This window comes from Pipra filicauda, unplaced genomic scaffold, assembly GCF_003945595.2.
Source record: "Pipra filicauda isolate LSUMZ 115617 unplaced genomic scaffold, ASM394559v2 scaffold271_size1040873_pilon, whole genome shotgun sequence".
Taxonomy (NCBI): Eukaryota; Metazoa; Chordata; class Aves; order Passeriformes; family Pipridae; genus Pipra; species Pipra filicauda.
The window spans coordinates 94588-117038 of NW_024104389.1; the positions used below are offsets into that span (position 1 = coordinate 94588).

A 22451-nucleotide genomic window follows, 5' to 3' on the forward strand; every position below is an offset into this window, starting at 1 on the left:
GGGTTCAAGCCATATATGATGGTAAAAAAAAACAAAAAAAAAAAAAAAGAGAAGGAAATAATCATTTATATATCAAGTGAGCAAAGTTGATTTGGAAATTATTGAGAAAATCAGCCTACCCAAGAGCTGCTTTAGGATTGTAATTACCCTTTCACATCTTAGGTAATTTAATTAAACAAAGGAGCTATTTTTGGACTAGACAGCTCTTTAAACTTCTGGTACTTGCTATTACAAATCATATGACCTGGATATTGTCAGATTTCTTAACTCATACTGTAGCACCATCTTCCTCAGAGATTATACAAGAGTTTTTATCTTATTTGTATCCCCTCTAGTTTTGTGTACATTTATCTCAGATAAAACACTTAATTCTTTGGATTTCCTCTCAGCTCAAAAGCTGAAAAGTTCTGTGTAGAAACTGGCATATGTCAAGAACCATCATTCAGTTGTTCTCCATATTTTGGGTAGCTTTTTGGTGGTTGTTTCCTCAGTTATATAATCCTTGCTCATAGTCTGTATATCCTCTTCTAACACTGTTAAGTAACATAAAAATTGAGTCTTTTAGAATATTCTCAGCCTCCACTTTGAGTGGAACAACAATTTCAATTATTTCTTCAGTGAATGGACCTCTGTTAGATTTTGCAAGTATTTGACTAGTTTCCAAATGTTGTGCCACTGTCTGTCCATACCTCTGTCTGGGCTCAGTGCTACATGAAGTGTAATTACGTGGTTGCTGATTGAGTTGGAGCACAAGCAGAATGACTTCACATCTGCCCTCAAAAGACTGTACAAACACGCGCATCTGAAGGCTGCCTCCTCCAAAGGTCTAAAATACACATGTGTAACTGACCCTGAAATTCAGTGTGCTTCCTGCAGGAGCCAGGGTTATCTAAACAAAGGGTTCTTAGGAAATAACCTCTTGACTTCTCCACCCCTCACATTTTTAAGGATTGTCAGGTCCTAGCAATTGCTAGAGATAAAGACCAGGATAACAAGCCGTGTCCTAAAGCAATCATTCTCCTGACATGCATCCCACTGGTACCTACCACCCTACAGATCAGCAAAAAAGAGCTTGGCTGCCTGCACAGGCATGTACCCAATTCTCCCTGACTAAATGGATTACACTGGTTGTTGGCTGGATGGGGTGCCAAGACTTCTGGCCAGCTAGTATTCGTGTGGGTTATGAAAGTGTGCCACTCTGGAATCTGACCTAAGTCCAGTTAAAATCTGAGAAAGGTCTGCAGACAGGGTGCCAGACTCCCGTTCTGCCAGAATTTTGATTTTATTTCTATTTTACTTTGGAAAAATGCAATGTGAGTATAAGAAAACAGCAAGAAGACTCAAAAACTGCCAACGAAAACAGAATGAAAAGCGCTGTACACAGCAGCTTGCTGAGAGGAGTTTGGGATGGAGAAGAGTGGAGACAGCTGGTGCATAAGTAAGAAGAGAAAGGATCATAGGAAGGGACCAGTTGGAGGGATATGAAACTGATGTTGGAGGACAACAGCCAAAAGGAAAAGCAAATTTGGGGGTAGTGTTAAATCAGACCCATTTGTCCCTTTGAGATATGTTCTGGGATCTCAGTAACTCATCTCTGATTCAGAAGAGTGTGAGCTATCAGCTTATATATGCCAATATCTAAGTAGATCTAAAGAGATGCAAATTTAAACTCAGTGGAACAGGAAGCAAAGTAGTGAATAAATGCAAATATAATAATCTGAAAATCAGGTTAGGCATTTCCAGGTAGGGACTAGTTGGGTGGGGAAGGGAGACTGTGTGGGTTGAGGAAAGGCTGGAAAGCCTGGCTGGCTCAAGGACGAATCTAACAGGGAGCCAGGGTCTGGCCTGGCATACAACTCAGAGCTGGCACATTAGGAACCATGCATTAGATTGCTACCTGTCATATATGTGATGGCATCAGATACCGAAAAATAGCGCAGAAGATTTTTTTAATGCGTGTTTTATTTTATGCACTAATTTCTATCTCAGGCCTCAAGCTGTATCAGGCACGTCACTTTGCTTCTTTTGTTCTCTGTTTGTCTATCTGTGAGATGAGAATAATGACACACATTTCCTTTCAAAATGATTTGGAGATCTAGGATGAAGGGTTGGAGGATAAATGTATCTACTACAATAGTATCCCAGCTACACATCTATGTGCTTGCTGCAATTTCTTGAAATAGCCAAAATACAGATTTTTTTTTTTGTCTTATCGAAACAAATAAACACAAACAAACAAACAACGCTCCCCCCACACCCAACAAAAAAACTCAGACAATTCAGTAAGGAAAAGATTCAGTTTCTGGTTGCCCAGTCTTGTTTCCTTCCAGAATGTCAGTGAGATGCAGACCTCTGAGAACCAGGAAATCCAGAGCTAAAATGCAGTGGTACAACCTGAACTCTGCCTTGTTTGATCAGTGATTCAGGCTTCCTGTAACATACATATGCATGACGCATGATTCCTGAAGCAGAACATCCCAGAGCTGCAGAACAGTGCTCTTAAAGGAAAACGTGTGTCCAGGTGAGTGCTACTAAATGAGGAATGCTGTACAAATGCTGCACTCAAACACTGAGACCCAGCTCTTCGAAACAGCCTCTGACGCATTCTTTGTGCTTTTTCACAGTGGTCTTGAGCACTTACAGGATCAGATACAGACCTTCACTTGACTGCTATTGAGATGACAGGTCTATAGCCAAAAGAGTGGATATCACCACAGGGAATGGTCTTACTTGAAACATGAGGCCATCAGGACTTGTCTCCTGATTTACATGCCTCTCTTCCTTTCTCACACACGTTACCATCTTCATGCCGCTGGTGCAAGAGATTTGCTTGCAAATTAATGCCAAGAGCCACTGTGAGCTCCAGGTGCAGCCTTAATGCCGCACCACGATGTACTTCAGAAAGGCATTTCCTAGTTTTTAGAGGTTTGAGCATCATCTGAACATGCCACTGCATTTGTTGCTGACCAGGAATGACATGAGGAACCCACAAGGCAAACTTAACTTTATATTAACCAAGATCTTTATCAGCAAATTTAGGTGTTAATTTATTCATGGTTGGCATAGTGTGTGTTTATAATCCTTCTGCAAGGCCTTCACTAGGAGCAGTGGCTGGACTCTGATATTAAGTGCCAGTAGTCACCAGCTCAACCTCTTACCCAGGAAACAGGAAAAATTAAATAAAACAGAGTGTTGCAGAGTCAAAAACTTTTGCAGCCATAAGGGATGTAAGAAAAAAACTTCTCCAGTATTTTTATTGGAGAGGGAAGAAAGAAGAGGAGTAGGGAAGGGAAGGAGAGAAGGAAGGAAAAGGAGAAGAAAGGAAACATTTTATGATGAACACTTCTTTTGAGCAGAAATGCTTCACTATATTTTCAAATGCAGATTGACTGCAAATCCCAGGCTTCAGCCACTGGGGTTTCATATGTATCCATTCATATTATAGGTACATGTGTGCTTATGTGTGTATATGTATCTTAATCTGTATATTTAGTTATGGGCCAATTTTTGGTTAAGCACTCTGCAAAGAACAGGAAGATGAGTCTGAAAAGTAGAGACTGAATAGTTCAACCATAAAGGACAACATATGCGTGCAGACAGAATTCTGGGGGTGGACAAGAAAACTATGAGTCAGTATTACTCAAGAGGATAAGCAGTTGCCTTGGTGCACCAGCAGTCTAACCCTGATACATTTTTTGGTAGGCTTTACAGGAAAAGGGAGTTTTGTGGAGGAATACGAAGGAGGATAGCAAGATGGCTGCACAGATATTTATGGGAAGCTCTTCCCACACACAGAGGTAGCCTGGGAGAAGTGTAAAGCTAGTTAATATTGTGGACATTGAAAGCTGACATAGTTATCCGATCAGACTTGCTTCTTCACAACAAATGAGCAAAAATAGATAATAAATATGCTAGATAATAAATACAATAACATGGGTGAATTCTGGGTGCAGCAGTTTTTGAGCCTGAGATCCTTATACCTAGAGCGGTTTTGATAGAAGAAATGTCACCAGTCAAACTACAGAATAACATGTTGCAAATATGTCTAGGTGGATGTTGGGTATCTCGTGCCTAACATGCAAGTTTGAAAGGTTTATGTAACACTTGATGTAAATACTATACTGTCTGGCTGATTGCTATGGAGTATTTTGAGATATATCTTGTAGATAGCAACCCAGGTGTCTTTTATCACATGCAAAGGACCTTGCCAAGGAGTCTTCCACTTGTGTCCTCCCATCCATAGCCTTGGCCCCCACCCTTTGTAGTGTGTTTTTTCCTTGAGATAGAGTGTGAGGATGCAAGTTTATCTGTTCTTCGTTTTTTTACTTTCCAGTGCCTGTACGGGTACTTAAACTGACTACGAGAACTCCAGCACAAAATCTGCTAGAACGTTTTGGCAGGTGTTATATTACTTGCTCCTTAACACATCTTGTCTAATAAAACAAGTCTGTTATGAAAATTTGCTACCATAATTAGGTATGCTGTTTTAGAATAGCAGTTCATCTGGAAGAGTCAGCATCTGTCCTACACTTAGAAGGTCTCCGCCTGGCTTGTTTGTGACCAGTGGCAGGGAAGCTTACCATCGACTTGAACTTTGCAGCAGGCTCCCAAGGAGTACCTCGGGATTCACTGAGGCTGAGAAGTTTAGAAATACCTGGTCACTTAGTCATTAAGTGGATTTTGTGTTGTGTGTTGGCATGAAGCCAATTTCTTTTTTTTTTTTTTTATTAAATTATTTCGCCCCCACCTTGCGTGTGTCACTGTGTGAGCCACAGGTTTTGCCACAGAGTTTCTACTCACAGAGGAAGAGACCTTTCCTGATGGCTGCTGGCGATGGGGCTGGAACCAACTCTGCCTGAGGAACAAAATCTGATGTTCTATGTGTAACATATAGCACAAAAAAAAATTGCAATTCCTGAACAATTATAATTTGTAACACACTGACCCTGGTTATCTGTGCTATTTAAATACCACACGGTCCTGCCTACTGAGAAAGAACTAACCACCACTTAAGATCACATGCACATAGGAAGACCCAGAATTCATTTATATGAACTTATGCTAAGTATGACTGCTTGCAATTGTCATTGCTTTATTACATAAATTATACTTCTTGTCTTTAAAAGCAGGTAAAAATAAAAAAAAAACCCCTAAATACTCTAGAGACCATTACATATGGGCCAATGATTAATGGATGATAATTAACACTATTAATGCACTTTAAAGAGCAGTAATTCTGTTAATTATAAACCCCATTTTCATAGATGCATCTCATTAAGTTCTATTTCTCATTATGATGATGGTGATAATAATAATGCTCAAGGTAGCTTTGATGCTTCCAGACCAGAGCAATCTACAGCTAGTGAGAATCAGTGCCTCTTCCCAAAGAGCTGGAAAATGGAACCAAACCCCTTGATTCTTTCAGTAAAGTGAAGCACATCACATCTTAGCAGTGACAAATTTTTAGATTCACTTCTACTGAACTCAGAGGAATCAAAACCGGGCCTTGATTGTGGTGAACAATGCAGAGAAGATGAGAGAAAACTTCTTGAAAATAACTTGTGGATATAAAGATAACAAAATGGGATCTTCAAGTATACTTAATTTTCCTGTTCTACGTCTACTGCTATTACATCCAGCGTTGCCAGAGATTTGTGATGTCAAATATTTTCCCTGAATCTCTTCTTAAATTACAGTGGCAGAGAATAGCATGGTTCATATAACTTAGTAATGGTGAATTTACTTGATTTACTAAGATTTTGAGGTTATATATCTGAACAAAAGCAAATGTTAAATAATCAGGATCCAGTAGGCCCCAGTGACTCATCTAAAGACTGAACAGGTGTGAAATAAGGCAGAGTTTGTTCTGCAGGATTGTAAAGAAAGGGATGTATGCATTTTAAAAGAAAATTACACATTTTCATCCACCATGGCAAAGAGAATGAATGGCTACAGAGATTTAATCTTTGTCCAACTTACCAAATAAAAACAAAAAATTGATGTTAAAAAGCAAATTACAAGACATACTGTCAAAGGCTCAGCTAAAAACAGAGCTAATGAAATTGCATCCTTTTTTTTTTTTTGAAAACCAAAAATAATTTATTTTGCTTTTCTTCAACAACTTCATCAATTATTATCACTATTAAAACAAGACTGTGGAAGACACAGATAAGACTCCCAAGTATCACCAGTACCAGTAATGGCCCTTTCCTTTATCAAGTGCTCTGGTTATTAACTAAATAGAGCATTTATCCAACACTTTTATCTTCCAATCTACAGGGGGGGAAAAAAATCTATCAAAACTGTTAAAATGAAAACCATCAGCAGTGACCAAAAGGTACAGCCAAAAAAAGTAAAAATGATGGGCACCTTTGTGTGTACATATGACTAAATTGCATATTTTGAAATCTGAAGTCAGAAGGCACAGCGGTGCAGTGGGAGAACATTCTATGTGTTTAAGCCACAGGATCCCAGCTGCAGAAACTTGGCAGTTCACATGAAGAGGATGCTCGTGGGCTGTGTGGTGGTGACACAGCCACCTGTCACAGAATCATAGAATTGTTAGGGTTGGAAGGCACCTCTGGAGATCATCTAGTCCAACCCCCCTGACAAGGCAAGGTCACCTAGAGCAGGTTACACAGGAACATGTCCAGGTGGGTTTTTAATGTCTCCAGAGAGGGAAACTCCAAAACTTCCCTGAGCAGCCTGTTCCAGTGCTCTGCCACCTTCAGTGTAAAGAAGTTCTTCCTCGTGTTGAGGTGAAACTTCTTGTGTTTTAGTTTATGGCCATTGCTCCTTGGGTATCACTGAAAAGACTCCGGGATTTCTTCATACCCGCCTTTGAAATACTTATATGCTTTAATGAGATGCCCTCTCTAGACTAAACAGGCTCAGCTCCCACGGTCTCTCCTCATAAGAGAGATGCTCCAGACCTCTAATCATCTTTGTAGCCCTGTGCTGGACTCTCTCCTTGTCTTTCTTGAACTGGACACAGTACTCCAGATGTGGCCTCACCAGGCCCAGTAGAGTGGGATGATCACTCCCCTCGACCTGCTGTCCACACTCTTCCCCGTGTTACCATTGGCCCTCCTCGCCACAAGGGCACACTGCCGGCGCAGGGTCAACTTGTCATCCACCAAGGCTACCAGACCCTTCTCAGCAGAGCTGCTCTCTAGTAGGTCAGGGGACCCTTCTCCCCAGGCGGCAGGAGGCAGGGACTTCTGCGGCCCCGCTGCCTCCACGACTAGACCTCTTCCCTCTGGAAGCTGAGCAAGGCGAGGAGCACCTTCGAGGCGCTTCCTACAGGTGACCCCACCACACCCGAATTTCAGGGCCGGGGAAGCTCCGTGGGCTCGCCTCAGCCCCTCGGCGGGCGGCAGCAGGAGCCCAAGTCCCGAGATGGCGGCGGCGGGGAGGGGAGCGGCGAGCCCAGGTGAGCGGGCCGGGGAGTGCGGCTGAGCCCGGGCGCTCTCCGGCCCCAGGGCCAGCCCGGGCGGCTCCGGGCGTGAGTCAGAGCGCGGGGCGTGGAAGCGCGACCGCCTGTGCGAACGAGCGGCAAGCGAGCCAGAGCAGCTCCGCCGGGCGGAGGCGGGGGCAGCGTGTCCGGCCCAGACCCCTCCTCCCGCCTTCCTCCGCCCGCTCCCTCCCTCCTCCCTCCCTCCCTGCGCGGCTCTCCCGGGGACGCGGAGAGGCGCCGCCGGGCCCGGGGCCTGAACCGCACACGGGTGCCCGCCCTCTCCCACCGCTGCTCCCAGCGACGGCCGCGGGCTGGATGTAGCCGGGCGCCCCGTGGGGGCTGCAGCAGCAAGATGGCGGGTAGGCATCGCCCCCCTCCCCCTCCCCGCACACGCCGCCTCCCCGGCGAGGCGCCAGCCCTCCCTCCTCTATCCCCCCTCCTCCTCCTCCTCTCTCCCGCCCCGGCTTCGGGAGCGCTTCCAGCCGCTGTCCGGGCTCGGAGCGCGGGGGTCTGCGGGGTGGGGTTGGGTCGGGTCCGGGGGGCGCAGCCCGCGGGCGGAGTCGGGTCGCGGGTGGCACCGGGGGTGTCGGCGGGCGCGTTTGGCACATGGTGTGTGTGTGTGTCTCCCCCATCGCAGATCTGTCGCTGCTCCAGGAGGACCTGCAGGAGGATATCGACGGATGTGAGTGGGGACGGAGGGGGGGGGGGCGGTGGGGCGGCTTTCGGGCGAGGAAGTGGCTTCCGCGGGGAGCGCCCAGGGTGCATTGTGGGAGGCGGCGGCGGGGAGGAGGAGGAGGACGAGGAAGCCATGGCCATGCTCCGCGTTCCCCAGTGTCCATGACCCGGTCCCGGTCGCGCGTGGGGCTCCGCCGGGCGCTCCCGCGGGGTGCGTTGGGCGGGGCGGGGGCGCCGTTAGCGGCCGCCCCGGCGGGAGGGAGGGAGGGGAAGGAGGGAGGGAAGGGCGGCTCTGCCGGCGGGGCGGCGTCCCCTCATGGCCCGGGCACGGCGGGGCGCCGCCGGGGAGGAGAAGGAGGAAGAGAAGGCTGCTGCAACTGCAGCAGCGTGTGGGTTGCTTGTTCCTTTGCTCGTTCCTTTTATATCTCTGTGTATTTTTTTGTGTCCCTCATCCCTCCTCCTCCCCTCCCCCGCCCCCCGTCCTCAGGCTACCTCTTCCTGGTGAAGGGTCTGGAGCGCATGTCCTGTGAGGAGCAGCTGGGGGAGCTGGGGGTGTTTAGCCTGGAGAAGAGGAGGCTCAGGGGTGACCTTATCACTCTCTACAAATACCTGAAAGGAGGTTGTAGCCAGGTGGGAATCGGGCTCTTCTCCCAGGCAACAAGTGACAGGACAAGAGGAAATAGCCTAAAGCTGCACCAGGGCAGGTTTAGGTTGGACACCAGGAGGAATTTCTTCACAGAAAGGGTGATTAGCCATTGGAATGGGCTGCTCAGGGAGGTTGGTGGAGTCATTGTCCCTGGAAGTGTTTAAGAAAAGACTGAACGTAGTCTAGGTGAGAGGGTGGTGTTCCATTGTAGGTTGGACTCAATGATCTCAAGAGTTTCCAACCTAATTGATTCTGTGATTCCTGACCCCACTGGAGAGATGTGTGGAAAAGAGTTAATGTTAGGGTGCAAGGAGCAGGATGTGGCTGTGGTGGTGCAATATTTCTAACTCAGGGGTATGAAGCCTTAGCTTGGCAGACTGTGAGATGTTACTCAGGTGAGAAGTTGTCTGTTGGTCATGCCAATACCAAGGGAGCTTCTTGGAAGCAGGGCAGGATGAATTTTGGGTGGAAAGTGAAAATGGAGGTGGAGGCAAGCGCCTGCCTCACAGCCTGCCATGGGTGTGCGGACCCCCTGGTTGCTGTCTGAAGGTATTTTGTCTGCTGCTCAGTCTACAGAGAGATCCCCTCACCAGGGCTGGACCTTTTGTTTCATGGCTTACATTTTTAGAGGAGAGCTATTTTAACTTTTCAGGATTTAACTGCTACATTTTCTTTTTCAGTTTTGTCAGCTGACATTTTTAGAAGGCTCTTATTATGCTTTGCCTTGCACAAAGAGGGAACCTTTCCCTAAGGCTTTTTTTTTTTTTTAATTCAGATTGATAATGTAGTTGCTTGAAAACTCTCTGTGATTACAAGAGGACTTGTTCAGAAACAAAAAAATGTATTCTTAAATTTCCACTTAGTTTATGGTTTTAGTTGACTGTAAGACAGGAGTTGAAGTAAGAAATTATGTGTAGTCATTGGAGAGGTGACTCTGAAACTGTGGGTTCCCGGTGGTGGTCTGAATGCTATGGTCTTGTCTTTAAAAATGAAAACAATATATACATGGGGATGTGACTCAGTCCAGATGAGAACATCCTGAAAGCAGGAACCATAGAAATCTAAAAATTCAAAACCTCATTAAAAATTACTGAGGTTTTGATGGAAGTAGATAAAAGCAAATGGCTCAATACTTATGCATGTTATTTTAAGAGTAAAAACAGGGACTCTATATGAATCAATGTTTGCTGTCTGGATGTACTTCCGGTCACACAATGGCTTTTATAGTTCTAAATTTTATTTGATTTTGTTCTTGTGAGGTGTGTGTGAGCCCAAGAAAAATAATACAGACCATGAAGACTGTACATACCTAGTCAAAATCACTATTTCTTGTGCAGTGGTATTTGAAATAACTGTATTTTGTACCCACATGCAACAGGTTTTACACAATTATGAAAGTGTTTCCAATTGAAGGATTATTGAGTATTACATTTAAAAAAATGAGGCAGAAAGAAAGCTACAGTTTCTACCTGAACCCCACCCTACAGTACCTCTCTGTTGTAAATACTTCAAATATTTGCAGGTCTGTCAAGCAGTGGAGTTAAACACTGGTTTAGAGGTGTATTCCTGCAGAAGTAGAATGCAACTGTGAGAAAACTGAAAGTGCTGGCAGCTTTTACGTGTGCATGATTCTGCCAGTTGTGGTCTTGCTATTAAGTGTGCTAAGCTATAGTTAAGGACAAACAAGGAAAAAGATGTGTGGGCATACCTGTAGTCTTGGGGCTGTAATTTAGGAGGAGGAGTTAGATAAATGTAAAATTATATGATCAATTGATTGGCTATTTTGAAAAGCGAACCGTGTTTTTAGTAAATTTTTGGGCTTTTAATTGATCTAATATCAAGCAGACACCTGTGAGGTGTGCTGCAGAAACCAGGAGTGCTTAAGACTGGATGGATGTGTAAAGATCTGGATTGGACGTCTGAAGCTGGGTCTCTGATTAGGCGTGTAGCTCAGGACATTTTACTAGATTGGGTGTTCCTTTGTAGCTCATCAGTGAGCCTAGGTTTGACTCTGAATCACAAAATTGTTTGGTTTGATTTTTTTTTTTCTTTGATAATGAGAATCTACAGTGTGATTCAGTGTTTGCTCCTAATGAAGGAGTCATTAAGGTGACTTAAGAGATACCTTTTATTGCTTATGTTGTAAAGCAGTGGGAGAAAGTCCTGGAGTTGAGCAAACAACAATACACAGTTGCTGCTAAAACTAATGAACCAAGCGTCTGTGCATCTTTTTAGATATGCAGAGTCAAGAAGAGCTGTTTTATGATCTTTATCTTGTAAGGTTTCTGGAATTAGTGGTTTAACTGGAACGCTGGTGTTTAACAACTTGTACAGCTGTACAATTTGTGCCTCCCCTCATTTATTATGCCAACTCATTGGATGCTAATTAACCTGAAATATAAAACAGTAAAATATTTGGAGTATTATTTTAATAGCTACTTGTAAACAAAAGTTTACCTTTTTCCTGAAGAGAACTTGATAAATATTTAAGTTAATGAAATATTGCTAGATTTCACCAGAGAGTAGTAAATCTGCTTTTGGAGGAGTGGGAGACCTTCAGAATATATGCTGTGGAAGGCATCTATTTAAAAAAAAATATTGCCTTTTGTTTATTTGTTTAAGAGGTCAGAGATTAAACAAGAGCTTTTATAAGAAAGGCTTTCAGAGAGTGGTTGATATACCAGCTGGATTGACTTTTAAATAATTAATTTCAGCTTTGGTTTGCATTTCTATTTTGAAAGCTTCATATTTTTTCTGCTCATGGTTGCTTGGTAACCACTAGAAAGCTCTGATTTTTATTTTCTTTTTTTTTGTTTCTGAAGTGAATGCATACTTTACACCTGATGGTACGTTACACACATGATTGCTTTAAGTAGTTGCATAGCTTGACAAATGACATTTCAGTACTTTTATTTTAGCTGCTATTTTGCTTCTGTAGAGGTAGCTCCTGATGTCAAAGGCTGTGAAAATAATTAGAGAAATTCTGGTTCTTCCATCTTCAGCCAGTGGCTTTCACTTGTTTGGGAGTTTGAAGTAAAAGGAAAAAAACTCAAAACCTGAACAGTGAATGTATGTTGGGTGAACATACAGAAGGCTATAAAAGAAAAATTTAATTCCTAAGTGTAAGTTTTTATTGTGAAATACAACTTTGTTGTTGCCTCTAACCCCACCAAATAAGGAACATACCATTGCATTTAATTTGTGTGAAGGTAAACCTAACAAAAATCCTTGTGTGATATACATGAAGGCAAAAAAAGACCAAAGAAGCACCCCACCCTAAAGACAGTAGGGTAAAAATTAAAAAAATAAAAGTGGAAGCCTGAAGAAGACTCCCTATCCCATCTGGCTGTGATAAGGTGGCAAAATGAAGACAGTAATTGGTTGTCAGCTGGACAGTTACCCATAGCACTACTTGGACTGTTGGCTTCCTTGGTCTTTTGTCTGAAATCTTGCACAGTATGTGAAAAGAAGTCAGGGAGAATTTGGCTTTTGTTCAAATCTTTCTTTTGTGCTTACAAAATCGAAGTAGAATAGTATAACTGTGTAAGCTAAGTATATAACAGAGAAGAAAATAAGCAACAGAAATGATTGAAAAGCAGACGTGGGCTTATTGCCGATAAATAAAATGTACTTTGACTCCTCCTAGATGGGTTTTGTTCTCCCTCTCCCCTGGTTGTTTCTGAAGATTGAACTGATCAGTATAGATAGATGGAATCAAACGTACCATGATGCTGATGTCTTTCAGTCTGACCATTGATGTGTGCAGGGTGTGTATTCTAAAAACTAGAGCCATCTGTAATTAGAATTCAGATTCTGAAAGAAGATAGCTTTGTAAAACTCATTACTTTAATTGTGATTTAAAGCAGGAGAGCAAAGAAATCTTGATCTAATTACTGGTTTTAATACTGTTTTGCTTTTGTGTTTGGAAGAAATCTTTATTATTGATAACTGACAGCTGCATTTGCAGGCAACATTGGGACTTTCGATAGTTGCAAGTGCTGTGTGCATGTGGTTATGTAGGGTAAGATTCAGATTTTGAAGCTTTGCCTTTTATCATGTTGAAAAATGGTGACAGTTTCCTTTTTCTCTATACTTAGTTTCCAGATCTTTTAACTAAAAATGCAGAAGATGGAATTTTAATACCTAGGCATAGTTTAGACAGTTTTAGTTTGAAACAGATGAATGAGCTTTTAGAGATACATATGTATATACACCTGTGTGTAAACTTGTTTTCTTTAGCATAAGGATTTAGTGGTATGACAGATTTAAAATTCAACAATAACATAGTTTTTACAATTGGCAAATCTAATGTTACTGTTTGGATTTCACTAGTGGATGAAACAGTTCTAAAAGTTAAAAATAGAGTAGTGATGATCCAGCATAGCTCTGTTTTTAGTATTGAGTTCTTTTTCATTGATTGGAAAGGGAGGACAGGTCTTCCTAGTCTTTCCTCTCAGCAGGCTTCTCTGTGAGCGAACCACTTTATTTAGCTGAGCTGAAGAAAATATGCTTTGTGCATCTGCAGTTGTCAAAAGCTGTTTTATCATTGATGCTGTGTTCTTTTTCCAGGTGATGAGCAAATCATCTGGCATTAGCTTGTGTTAGTTGATTGCTTTTAATTAAATTATTCTCTTAGACTTCGAGTAAGGCACAGTTCTCTTTCCAATTGGAAGCTAATTTCAATGTAATTTTTAAAGTTTTTTTTTTTTAATTATACTAAAGTCAAAAGGTTTTTTTTTCTTTGTTGTTATTGTTGTTTTGTTTTTATAAAATCAGTCTCTTTTTCCCTGTGGTGTCAAATCACAATCACAGCTTGATGCTGTGTGGTAGTTTTTATTCTCGTGCAGTGAATTATGGTGGCATAACACGCATTCAGTGTGTTAAAATTCACCTTCCCTTTCCCACAGCTGTACATAGTAATGTCAGAAGCTTTTGCATTGTAGTTTCTTTGTTCCTTTGCCACAGAATAGGAATTAGCAAATTTTGTTATGCTGTTGGTTGTTCTGTGTAGACTGCAAATCATGTCACTTCTTAAACTTAATTCCAGCTTTGCGGATAGTTAAATTTCCAACGTGATGTTCAAATGCCACGTTGCAGTACTAACCTTTTGGTCCCATCAGAGTCTTAGCTGTGGTGAAAGAGTACTGAGATACTTTGTGTTACTGGGTTGGCATTTCAGTGTTCTGCAATCTTTAATGGCTGTGTTGCAAAAAAGTAGTAACAGAAAATAATGGCAGACTTTCTGTAGTGATTTGAATCAGTTCTCTGGTGTGACTGAGATTCTACTCCTTTGGAAATCTAATAACCATTTCTTAATGCTAATGAAGCATAATTGTTAAGTCTGCTGTTTTCCCCGGAGAGCAGGTTTTAATTCTCCCAACTCTTCAGTTCATTTCTTTGTGTTTTAATGTGGTGATTGACCCTCACAGAAGCTGGGAGACTCAGGTGCATGGCTGTGTCCCCATGGAATTCTGGTTTTAGTGGTCTCAGGTGGGTAATGGTTAGTCTCTCTTTCTCGAGCAACCTCTTAGGATGCTAGAGAGAAGATGATGTGAGGAAAGGATTGTGCTTAATTCGATATAGGCTAATGAACCCTCCTCATGCAGCTGCACATGTTTTCGCCGTTACACCTAGCAGAGGATTGAAGAAGAGGTAGTTTTCTAGGCTTTCAACTTTCCTCTGATGTGGAAATGTGCTTTTCACCAATCACTTTTCATGTTTCCACCTCTGGCAGGGATCCTCAAATGAGGTTGCCAGCATTTTTTTTTCCCTTGTCTCATGATTTATCTCCTAGGCTTCTCCCTTTCTCTCCTACTTGGAGGAAAAAAGAGAGGAGAAGGAGTGAAAGAGTCAGGCAGAAGCTGGAAATTTTCAAAATCTTAAGCTTAAGTGAGTGAAACCTTTGTGTTTGCAGTTATTTCTGCCTGCTGACCTGTTGTGGAGGTGGCAGACCGCAGAGTGTTGAAGATAAAATGCCTTTCTTTCCTGTGTGTGTCTTTTGCTGCTAAGACTTTCCCTCAGTGTGGGCAGGAAGTTTTCATTGCGAGAGTAGTAGCTGCAAGAGATACCTTGTAACAGGAGCAGAACTGGATGAAAGGATAGCTTTGGCTTTGAGAGCTGGAGTAACAGTTCCCTGTTTGGAAGAGCGAGGCAGGGACAACTGCCCCTGAAGGTTCCAAGAACATCAGGGCTCCTCTTTCTGCTTTAGAATTTATAGCATAAGAAAAACTAATGTGGCTTTTTCTTGGTTTAGGAGGGGTGCTGCGGTTCTTTCTGGCAGAAAGGTGTGAAAACCCTGTTCAATGTATAGGTTGAGCAAAATATCAAAATACATTTGTGAAGGGTGTTCGTTTGCAACTGGAGAACAACTGCAGGGAGAGCTGAGAGTACTGGTTTAGTGGGTTTTTCTTACTGTTTTTAAGGTAAAGAAAAAATAGAGGAAAATAGTACAATAAATGCACATTATTCTGCAATGCAATTTCTGGAAAAGCTCAATATATTTATGTATAAAACTGACATTCTGTATGAGTGATATTGAAGGGTGTTGCACCGTTTTTCTCTGATAAACAAGTCTGCATAGGGAATTTTTTTTGTGTTGTTGCCATAGTGCCTGAACAGTTCCCAGATATTTGAATGGAAGACAGACTACCTTTTCCTTCCTCTTTAGCCTAGAGGAGAAATAGCTTTATTAGTCTGTAGGGATACTTGCTTGTGCAAGTAATGTAAACATAAAATAGCATTGAAATGAACCCCCGTGACTGTTCTTACTTTTTCTAAGAGTGGATCCGCTGCATTCTGTCTCAGTCTTCTCCCATAGACCAGTTTTATGCTTTATGCTGAGCATGGACAGGAAAAGTGTGGAGAGTTGCAGAAGTAAGAAAAGTGCAAGAATTTCCACCTCTGCACACTCAGGAAACACCAAGGTTTATCTACTGAGAGTTTTGAAAGCTGTCAGACAAAGTCTCAAGAACATTGCCTGGGGTTTAAGTGGAGAGAGGAAAGGTAAAGTTAGGAAGTTCAAAGTGATTTAAGTTGCAAAGCCATGTTTTATGGATCATGGATGTGCTAGTTGTAGAACTTGCCTTCTCTGCACTGTTTAGCCCAAGTAAGTATTTTTCAGTTACTGCAATTGAAAAAGGTGAAGTAACTGCACAGGGGAACAACACTTAGTAGCTGATGTATCATAACTCATGGTGTCACATCAGCATTGCAAAGCCAGCACAAGCCTTTGGAGCAATTGAGCTTCAACTGCTTGCTTCATAACGCTCTTCCTCCCAGGTTAGTCCAAGTTTAAAGCACATACAGTTTGAACCTGGTGTGTTTGCATGTACCAGATACCTCTTTGTGGCAGAACTTGAACATGGCCCCAAGCACGGTGAATGCATGTGTCCCATTGTGGTAGGACCAGGGAGAACGTGTTGGTTGAAGATGAAAGTGGGATTTTCCTTGTACTGCTACAAAATTCTCAGTCAGTAATGGGGTCAGTTAAAAATCCCACAAGCAGCAGTCCTTTGCAGAGAGAGAGGGGATACCTTTCTCTGACTATAATGTACTTGTAACATAGAAAAACAGTACCTCAGAGGAACTTCCTGCTCGCCCTAGCTGACTTTTGCTTCCCTCTAACCTCATTCCATTCTTAAGTGTATGCAGTTGTTTGGAAGGGGTAGAAGACAGAGACTTAAACAGCAGGAGCCTTCAGTACTGTGGTGATGGGCATGGCATGCTCGCAACAGGAAATCAGCAGACAAAATATAAACTCTTGATTGTTTTAACTGGTCGCTTGGATGTCCTTCTCTTTGTTTCAGTTTCCTCCAGACCAGCTTTTGTTGCAGGTCAAATTGTTAACCGGGAGAAGGTACATTCAGCTGTTGTGCAAATAAATAACTAGTGAGTGATATGAGATAGAACTATTCCTTTGTTTCAGAGCAAATCAGGATTTTCAGTGCTGCTCACATATGCCTGAAAGAGACAAACTTGTCTGTAGCCTCATTTGTTCTCCTTGCTTAAAGAATTTTGTATCATCCTTTGTGTCCTGTGATGCTTGATGAGAAAAGCAACTCCTTGGGTATGCTTGATAACTGTATCTTTTTTGTGAAGGCCTTTGCTAAATGAAAATATTCTCATAGTCCGTTATATTTAGGCTAGTGGGTCTTTGATATTTGCTGTTCCATACTTGCATCAGTTCTCTATGTAAACAGCTGCTGATTTTGATTTCTGTGTCTTTCTTTCATCTGGTAAATGATCCCACTTGCCCCTTAAGCCTGTACTGAAGCTTTATTTTGAAGGATTTGCTGTGTCTATGCTTTGAGGTGTTAGCAAGCTCTGCTATCAAAGTGCTGCACAGGGGCTAATGTGGTAAAGCTTTGCTGTTGGCAGGACAGCTTTGCATCAGAGCTGCTTTGCATTTCTGCCTTCTTATCTGCTTCCTTGCTCCTTTGTCTCTTCTCCTTCTCTTCCACTCCCAGCCCCAGCCCCACCAAAACTGGAGTTGTTCAGACAACAAAGTCTGGGCATACAGGTGTGGTAACTTCAGATTCATAAGAGGCTCAAGGTGGATAGTGCTCTGTGTTTTGAAGGGGTAATTTAGGGGATAAACGGAGAAAGAAAAGAGTGCTTCTTATTATTGCTAATATGGTAGGCAGACTGGAATCTAAGATTATCATTTACAGTGATAACTTTTGCTCAAACAAAATCATACACCTCTCAAACTTGTGTTTTTCTCCAGAAACGTTTGCAATATCAGGGAAAAGTTGTGGCCTCTGATTTGCATTTTCAGTCTTGGACTACAGCAGGAAAAAAACAGAAATAGTAAATTTTATGCGTCTCTTGGAAAATTTGGCTCCCACTTATTGATGATGGGTTCTGTGATCACCAGATGTCTGGATTGGGCAGGCAGGGTGGTGGAATTCTGCATGACAAACACATTTTGTAATATTTGTGTAGCTGTCATTGCAGTAGCTCTCGGTTAATGTTACTGAAGCAGGGCAGTAAATTTGTGGTAGCGAATGAAGCTGAAGTAGCATGACTTGACTCTTTGGTCTGTGATGTCAATGCAGTACCAGAGCTGGAACATCATCCAGGAGGAAAGGGTGAGAGTATTGAGTTCAACTGTGAACAAATGTAGGTGTTTAGCTTCCATGCTTTTGGTGAGGTGAAAGTCTCTTTGCAGAACATCAAGATACAAAGTGGTATTTCTTATAGAAAATGAGACAGAAGTTAATGTATTTACAGTATTGAAGGGTTGAGAATACTCCTTGTGTTCTGCAGCAGTCTGAATGTAAGGTGAATTTATTCTTTTATAGCATAGAGGACAGAAATTTAGAACAAAACCTGCTGCTGTTAGTTTGTGATGATGATATAAAATATCATGATATCAAATGTTTGTCCTTACAAGACTATTTTTACCTTAAAATTAAGCAGAAAAATTACTTGCCTGAGCAGCAGAAAAGAAATGAGTCCCTTCTCCCTGTAAGTGCTGTATTAACCTGAATGTCCATATAACAATTGATGTAGAGTGTGGTAAATAACCTGTTCTGCAGCTGAATAAAAATTAGTCCATTTTAGTAGATATGTCTGTAGCAGCTGCCATAGACACTGTGTAATAGATCTTGAGGATGTTTTGGAAATGCAGAAGATAAAATGAGGGAACTGTAGTATTAGTTGGAAATCTTGAATCCTTAAAGCTGTTTGTTGCTCAGCTTTAAGAATTAAAAATTGCTTATTTTTTAGAATATGCTGCTTCTTGTTACTGAGTTTCTATGCCGGAATGAGGGAGAACGTGTTTCTGCCCTGGAGCCCATGGCAAATACAGATGAACAAAAAGAATACATGTAGGCTTTGCTACTGAACGGCAAGAGTTCATGCATTATTAAATAAAAGAAAAATAACTGTTATTTTTTAAAATGTGATCTTGTGCACCTGTCTGTAAAAGACTCAATATGATCGAAATCCTTGTGAAAGACACTATGAAGATGTGATACACAGAAAAATGAGCTCAATTGAAAATTGGCCTACAGACTGGTTTTTATAGGATTCTGAGTTTTAAATGGACCTCTGTTTTGTTGTTGTAGGCTCAGCCAAGCTTGGCAGCAGTTGACTAAGCACCTCTAACATAGACTGTCTGAGCAAGATTGCTCTATAGTCTGAGTTAGTTATGTGGCAAGTAATTGTTGTATCCTTGCCATAGCAAAGAGAACTTAAAGTGGGGGATGTTAATATATTCACGGCACAGTATGGACTAGATGCAAGATAGGTAGACAAACCTGAACAACTTCTACAAAAAACAGTCAAACAAATGTTTGGACAGGAAAAGGAAGGTATAGAGAGGAGAAGTTTTCTAGTACACCAAGTCAGTGATAGACATTGGATTTTGTTTCAGTATTTGACTGTCTTGTTATGTGATGCTGCCTTGTGTTTGGCGGTAGTTGGTGTAGAGTTTTGAACAGAAATTTGCAAACTTAATCTGGATAAATTACTGCATTTATTCATTTTGCTCTACTTCAGTACATGTGTGGACAGAAATAAGGGCATTGTGATTGCTTTTCACACCATTGTGCAATTGCTATTTCTCTCCCTGACACTGCTAGTGACTTTAAACTGGTATAGGGTGTTTTTATGGAAACTCCTGTTTGCTTGGCTCTGCTTTTTCATGTTGGGGTAAACATGTAAGACCAGATTAGAAGGTAGGCAGGCTCTGCTCTTGCATTAGTGTTCAGTGGTGTCTTGTAGCTTAGATGCCTTCTGAGCATTCGGTCCATACTTGTACCAGTTTGAAAAAGCGGAGAAAATTGACCTATGGTTTTTCTGCAGCAGAAAAGTAACATGTGCCCCTGTTGCCTGGTCTGCTTTCTGAGGTGGGAATAAATCCGGATGTTTTGCATTTAAACTAGCCCAATATTTGTACTGGTTTTGACTGGGTTAAATTTCTCTGTAGTAACTTATATGGGGCAATGTTTTGGATTTCTGCTGAAACTAGTGTTGATAGCACATGAACATAGTGCTTGCACAGTGTCAAGGCCTTTTCCACTCCTCCCACTGCCCTGCCAGTGAATAGGTTGGAGGTGCACAAAATATAAGCTGCTATGAAGAATTTCAACTGTATCCCAGTGAAAATCAGTACACTTGTGTTGTTCAGGGGTGTTTTTTACATTTGTAAAATTTACAAAAGGTTCTACAGTACTTGGACAAGTGCTCAAAGCTGGGTGGAAAGCAGAGGAGGGCTGAAGAGGCAATATTCAGCTAACAGCCTTTTTGATAACTGTTTTGGAATAACCTTCCAAGTGTAGGGAATAGCAAAGTGACTTGGTTTATTGAATAATACAGAGTATGCCCTTTATGCATTTTAGATGAGGAGTGGTTAGATTACTGGCAAATCATATTTTTGGTGAGTTAAAGAAAAGCATCCTCTTGAGGGGCTCTGTTAGAATGAGAATTCTACTGGACCTTGCCTCTATCTCTTGGATATGTCTTCTGATGTTGAAAGTGGAAATGAATATGTAAGATAACTGTAATAGTACTTTACTACAACTACAAACTGGTCGTGTACTGATTGATTTATTTTCATCACCTTTTTCTTCCCTGTTTGTATTAGTGTTGTGTTTATAAGGATGCTGTCATTTGAATGATCTCTTCTGGGACTACGAGCTGAGATGCTGGAATTATTTAAATAATAAATGTCGTTCAGCCTCAGTAACCAAGGCACATCAAGCCCAATGTAGTGCTAAGCTTAATTTTACAATGCACAAGCACAGCAGAGCCAAATCCACAGAACTCACTTTCTGTTTGAACTAGTAGGAGACATCAAACAGATAAATTGTAAGCAGCTGCTCATATTTTTATCATTGGTATTTACATCTGATATAGAGTGGATTTAGCAGTTCAGTTTACTTAACTGGTTTCACAAGGCAAAAACTATCATAACATTCAGTTCGCTAAATCAAAGGCATCAGACATCCAGTCAACTTTGTCTTGTCACACAGACATACACTGATGTCTGTGTAAGAGTGAGCAGTCCTACATCATCTAAGATGGCATCTATGTCGGACCACTCACTGTAGTACTATTAGGGAAGAATAAATGTAGAAGGGGAAAAGGAGGAACATGGAATATAAAGTTGAGGTTGAGAAGAGAGAAATGCAGGAAGTAAAATTAGTGGTGGTTCATATAATGGTCAACATTTATATTTTTTCCCTATTGATGCACTTGATAGCTAAATAATTATACTGCTGGCAATAATGATGCTGGTATTTTGACATAGTTTCGTCAATTTATGCTTTGGAATTTATAGCGTGATCAACAGACATTGAAATAGAAAAACAGGACTCTGTTATAGAGCTAATTTCAGTGAATATTAGAGTGATGGGGTTTTTTTTTTCTCCCCAGTTGGTTATGTCACGACTTAACCAGTGATTTCAGAAGTGATTTCAGTTCTGTAGTTTAGAAATTGGCCTGAATACAGGGGTTTGGTTTCCCAGTGAAGGGAGCCATTATGCCCCTTCTCTCCCCAGTATTATTTAATTTGTTATCTGGAATGAGGAGTATCTGTGTAACATTTCTTCTGTGGATGCTGCAGAGTATGTTTGTTGTTTCAAAGTATGTCTTGAGTCAGCCCTGGACAGCAGGAGCTCACATGCAGTAAAATGTTCCTGTGATGAAGGACTAAGGGCTTTGGGCTTGCCTAGTTTGGAGAGGAGGCTGACGAGCCACCTCATCAGTCCCTGCAGCTTTCTGAGGACAGGAAGGGGAGCAGGAAGTGCTTTAACTTTTAGTCAACCTTGAGGTGGTTGGCCAATTGGACTAGATGATTGTTGAAGCTGCCTTCCACTGAAATAGTCTAGGTGTGAGATGGCATAACTATAAACACAGGGAAACCCCTAGTTTGGGTTGATGGGTTGAATTAAAGGCCTATTAGGCTGTGACAGGGTGTCACCTGTTCCTTGTTAACTTAACCTGGCATAAAGTCCAGACTTGCATTATCAGTGCATTTTTACACCCCCCCCACTTCCTGTGAAAATAAAACTGATTCTTGCAAAAATCCCAAACCAAACAACAGAAATTAAATGCGAACAAACCCACAAACCCAAACCAAACACAGGTTCAAACAGTTACGTAAACTTGGGGTTGCTAAACGCTTTCCCTCTGTGTTGCAAAAGCTTTTTGTAGGTGATATTTCTTTTCAGCCTTCCCTTCCTGCCACTGCAGTTTGGTATCCTATCCTCTACCTTATGCATATCCAAGACCACTGATTCCTCTCCTCAGATTGCTCTTCCATATATTGTGGCTCATAGTACACTTTCATCCTTGCCCTCATCTGCCAGATTCTTCTTACACACTTGCTCTTTCCCCATCAGTTCTTCATTTGATTTCTGGCAAGAATGCCATGCAACTGCATATCGGCAACTGCAAAATCTGGACTCTTATGCAAGGATGGCATCCATTTATAACCAGTTGATATCCATGGATTCTCTACATAGAAAATGGAGAAATACTTTGTTGGTAAAAGAGTGCTGTTAACTCAGTTTAGGTCTAAAAATATTACTCTTCCAGAGAAGTTTAGTGTTTGTCTTTTGACATTTGAAATATTGTAAGGAAGATGGTAGCTGCTTTTGTATTGTGAATGTTGAAGATAATGATACCATGTCTGATAACCAATTTATATAGCATACGATAATTGTA

The 22451-nt window shown here is 41.7% G+C and overlaps 1 protein-coding gene across 7 annotated transcripts in view; it reads left to right on the forward strand.

The window, feature by feature from the left end:
* Nucleotides 1-7552: 7552 nt before the first annotated feature.
* PPP4R1 (protein phosphatase 4 regulatory subunit 1) overlaps nucleotides 7553-22451 on the forward strand; it is a 65264-nt gene continuing 50365 nt past the window's right edge. For 3 of the 7 annotated variants that reach the window (XM_027737074.2, XM_039382483.1, XM_027737078.2), the window contains exon 1: nucleotides 8432-8520. In XM_027737074.2, coding sequence (XP_027592875.1) covers nucleotides 8448-8520 — 73 coding nt within the window. In that variant the 5' untranslated portion in view covers nucleotides 8432-8447. Of the gene's footprint in view, nucleotides 7816-8093; nucleotides 8139-8273; nucleotides 8343-8431; nucleotides 8521-22451 lie in introns of those variants that run through there. The other 4 variants (XM_027737082.2, XM_027737079.2, XM_027737077.2 and 1 more) reach the window with 3 other exon arrangements.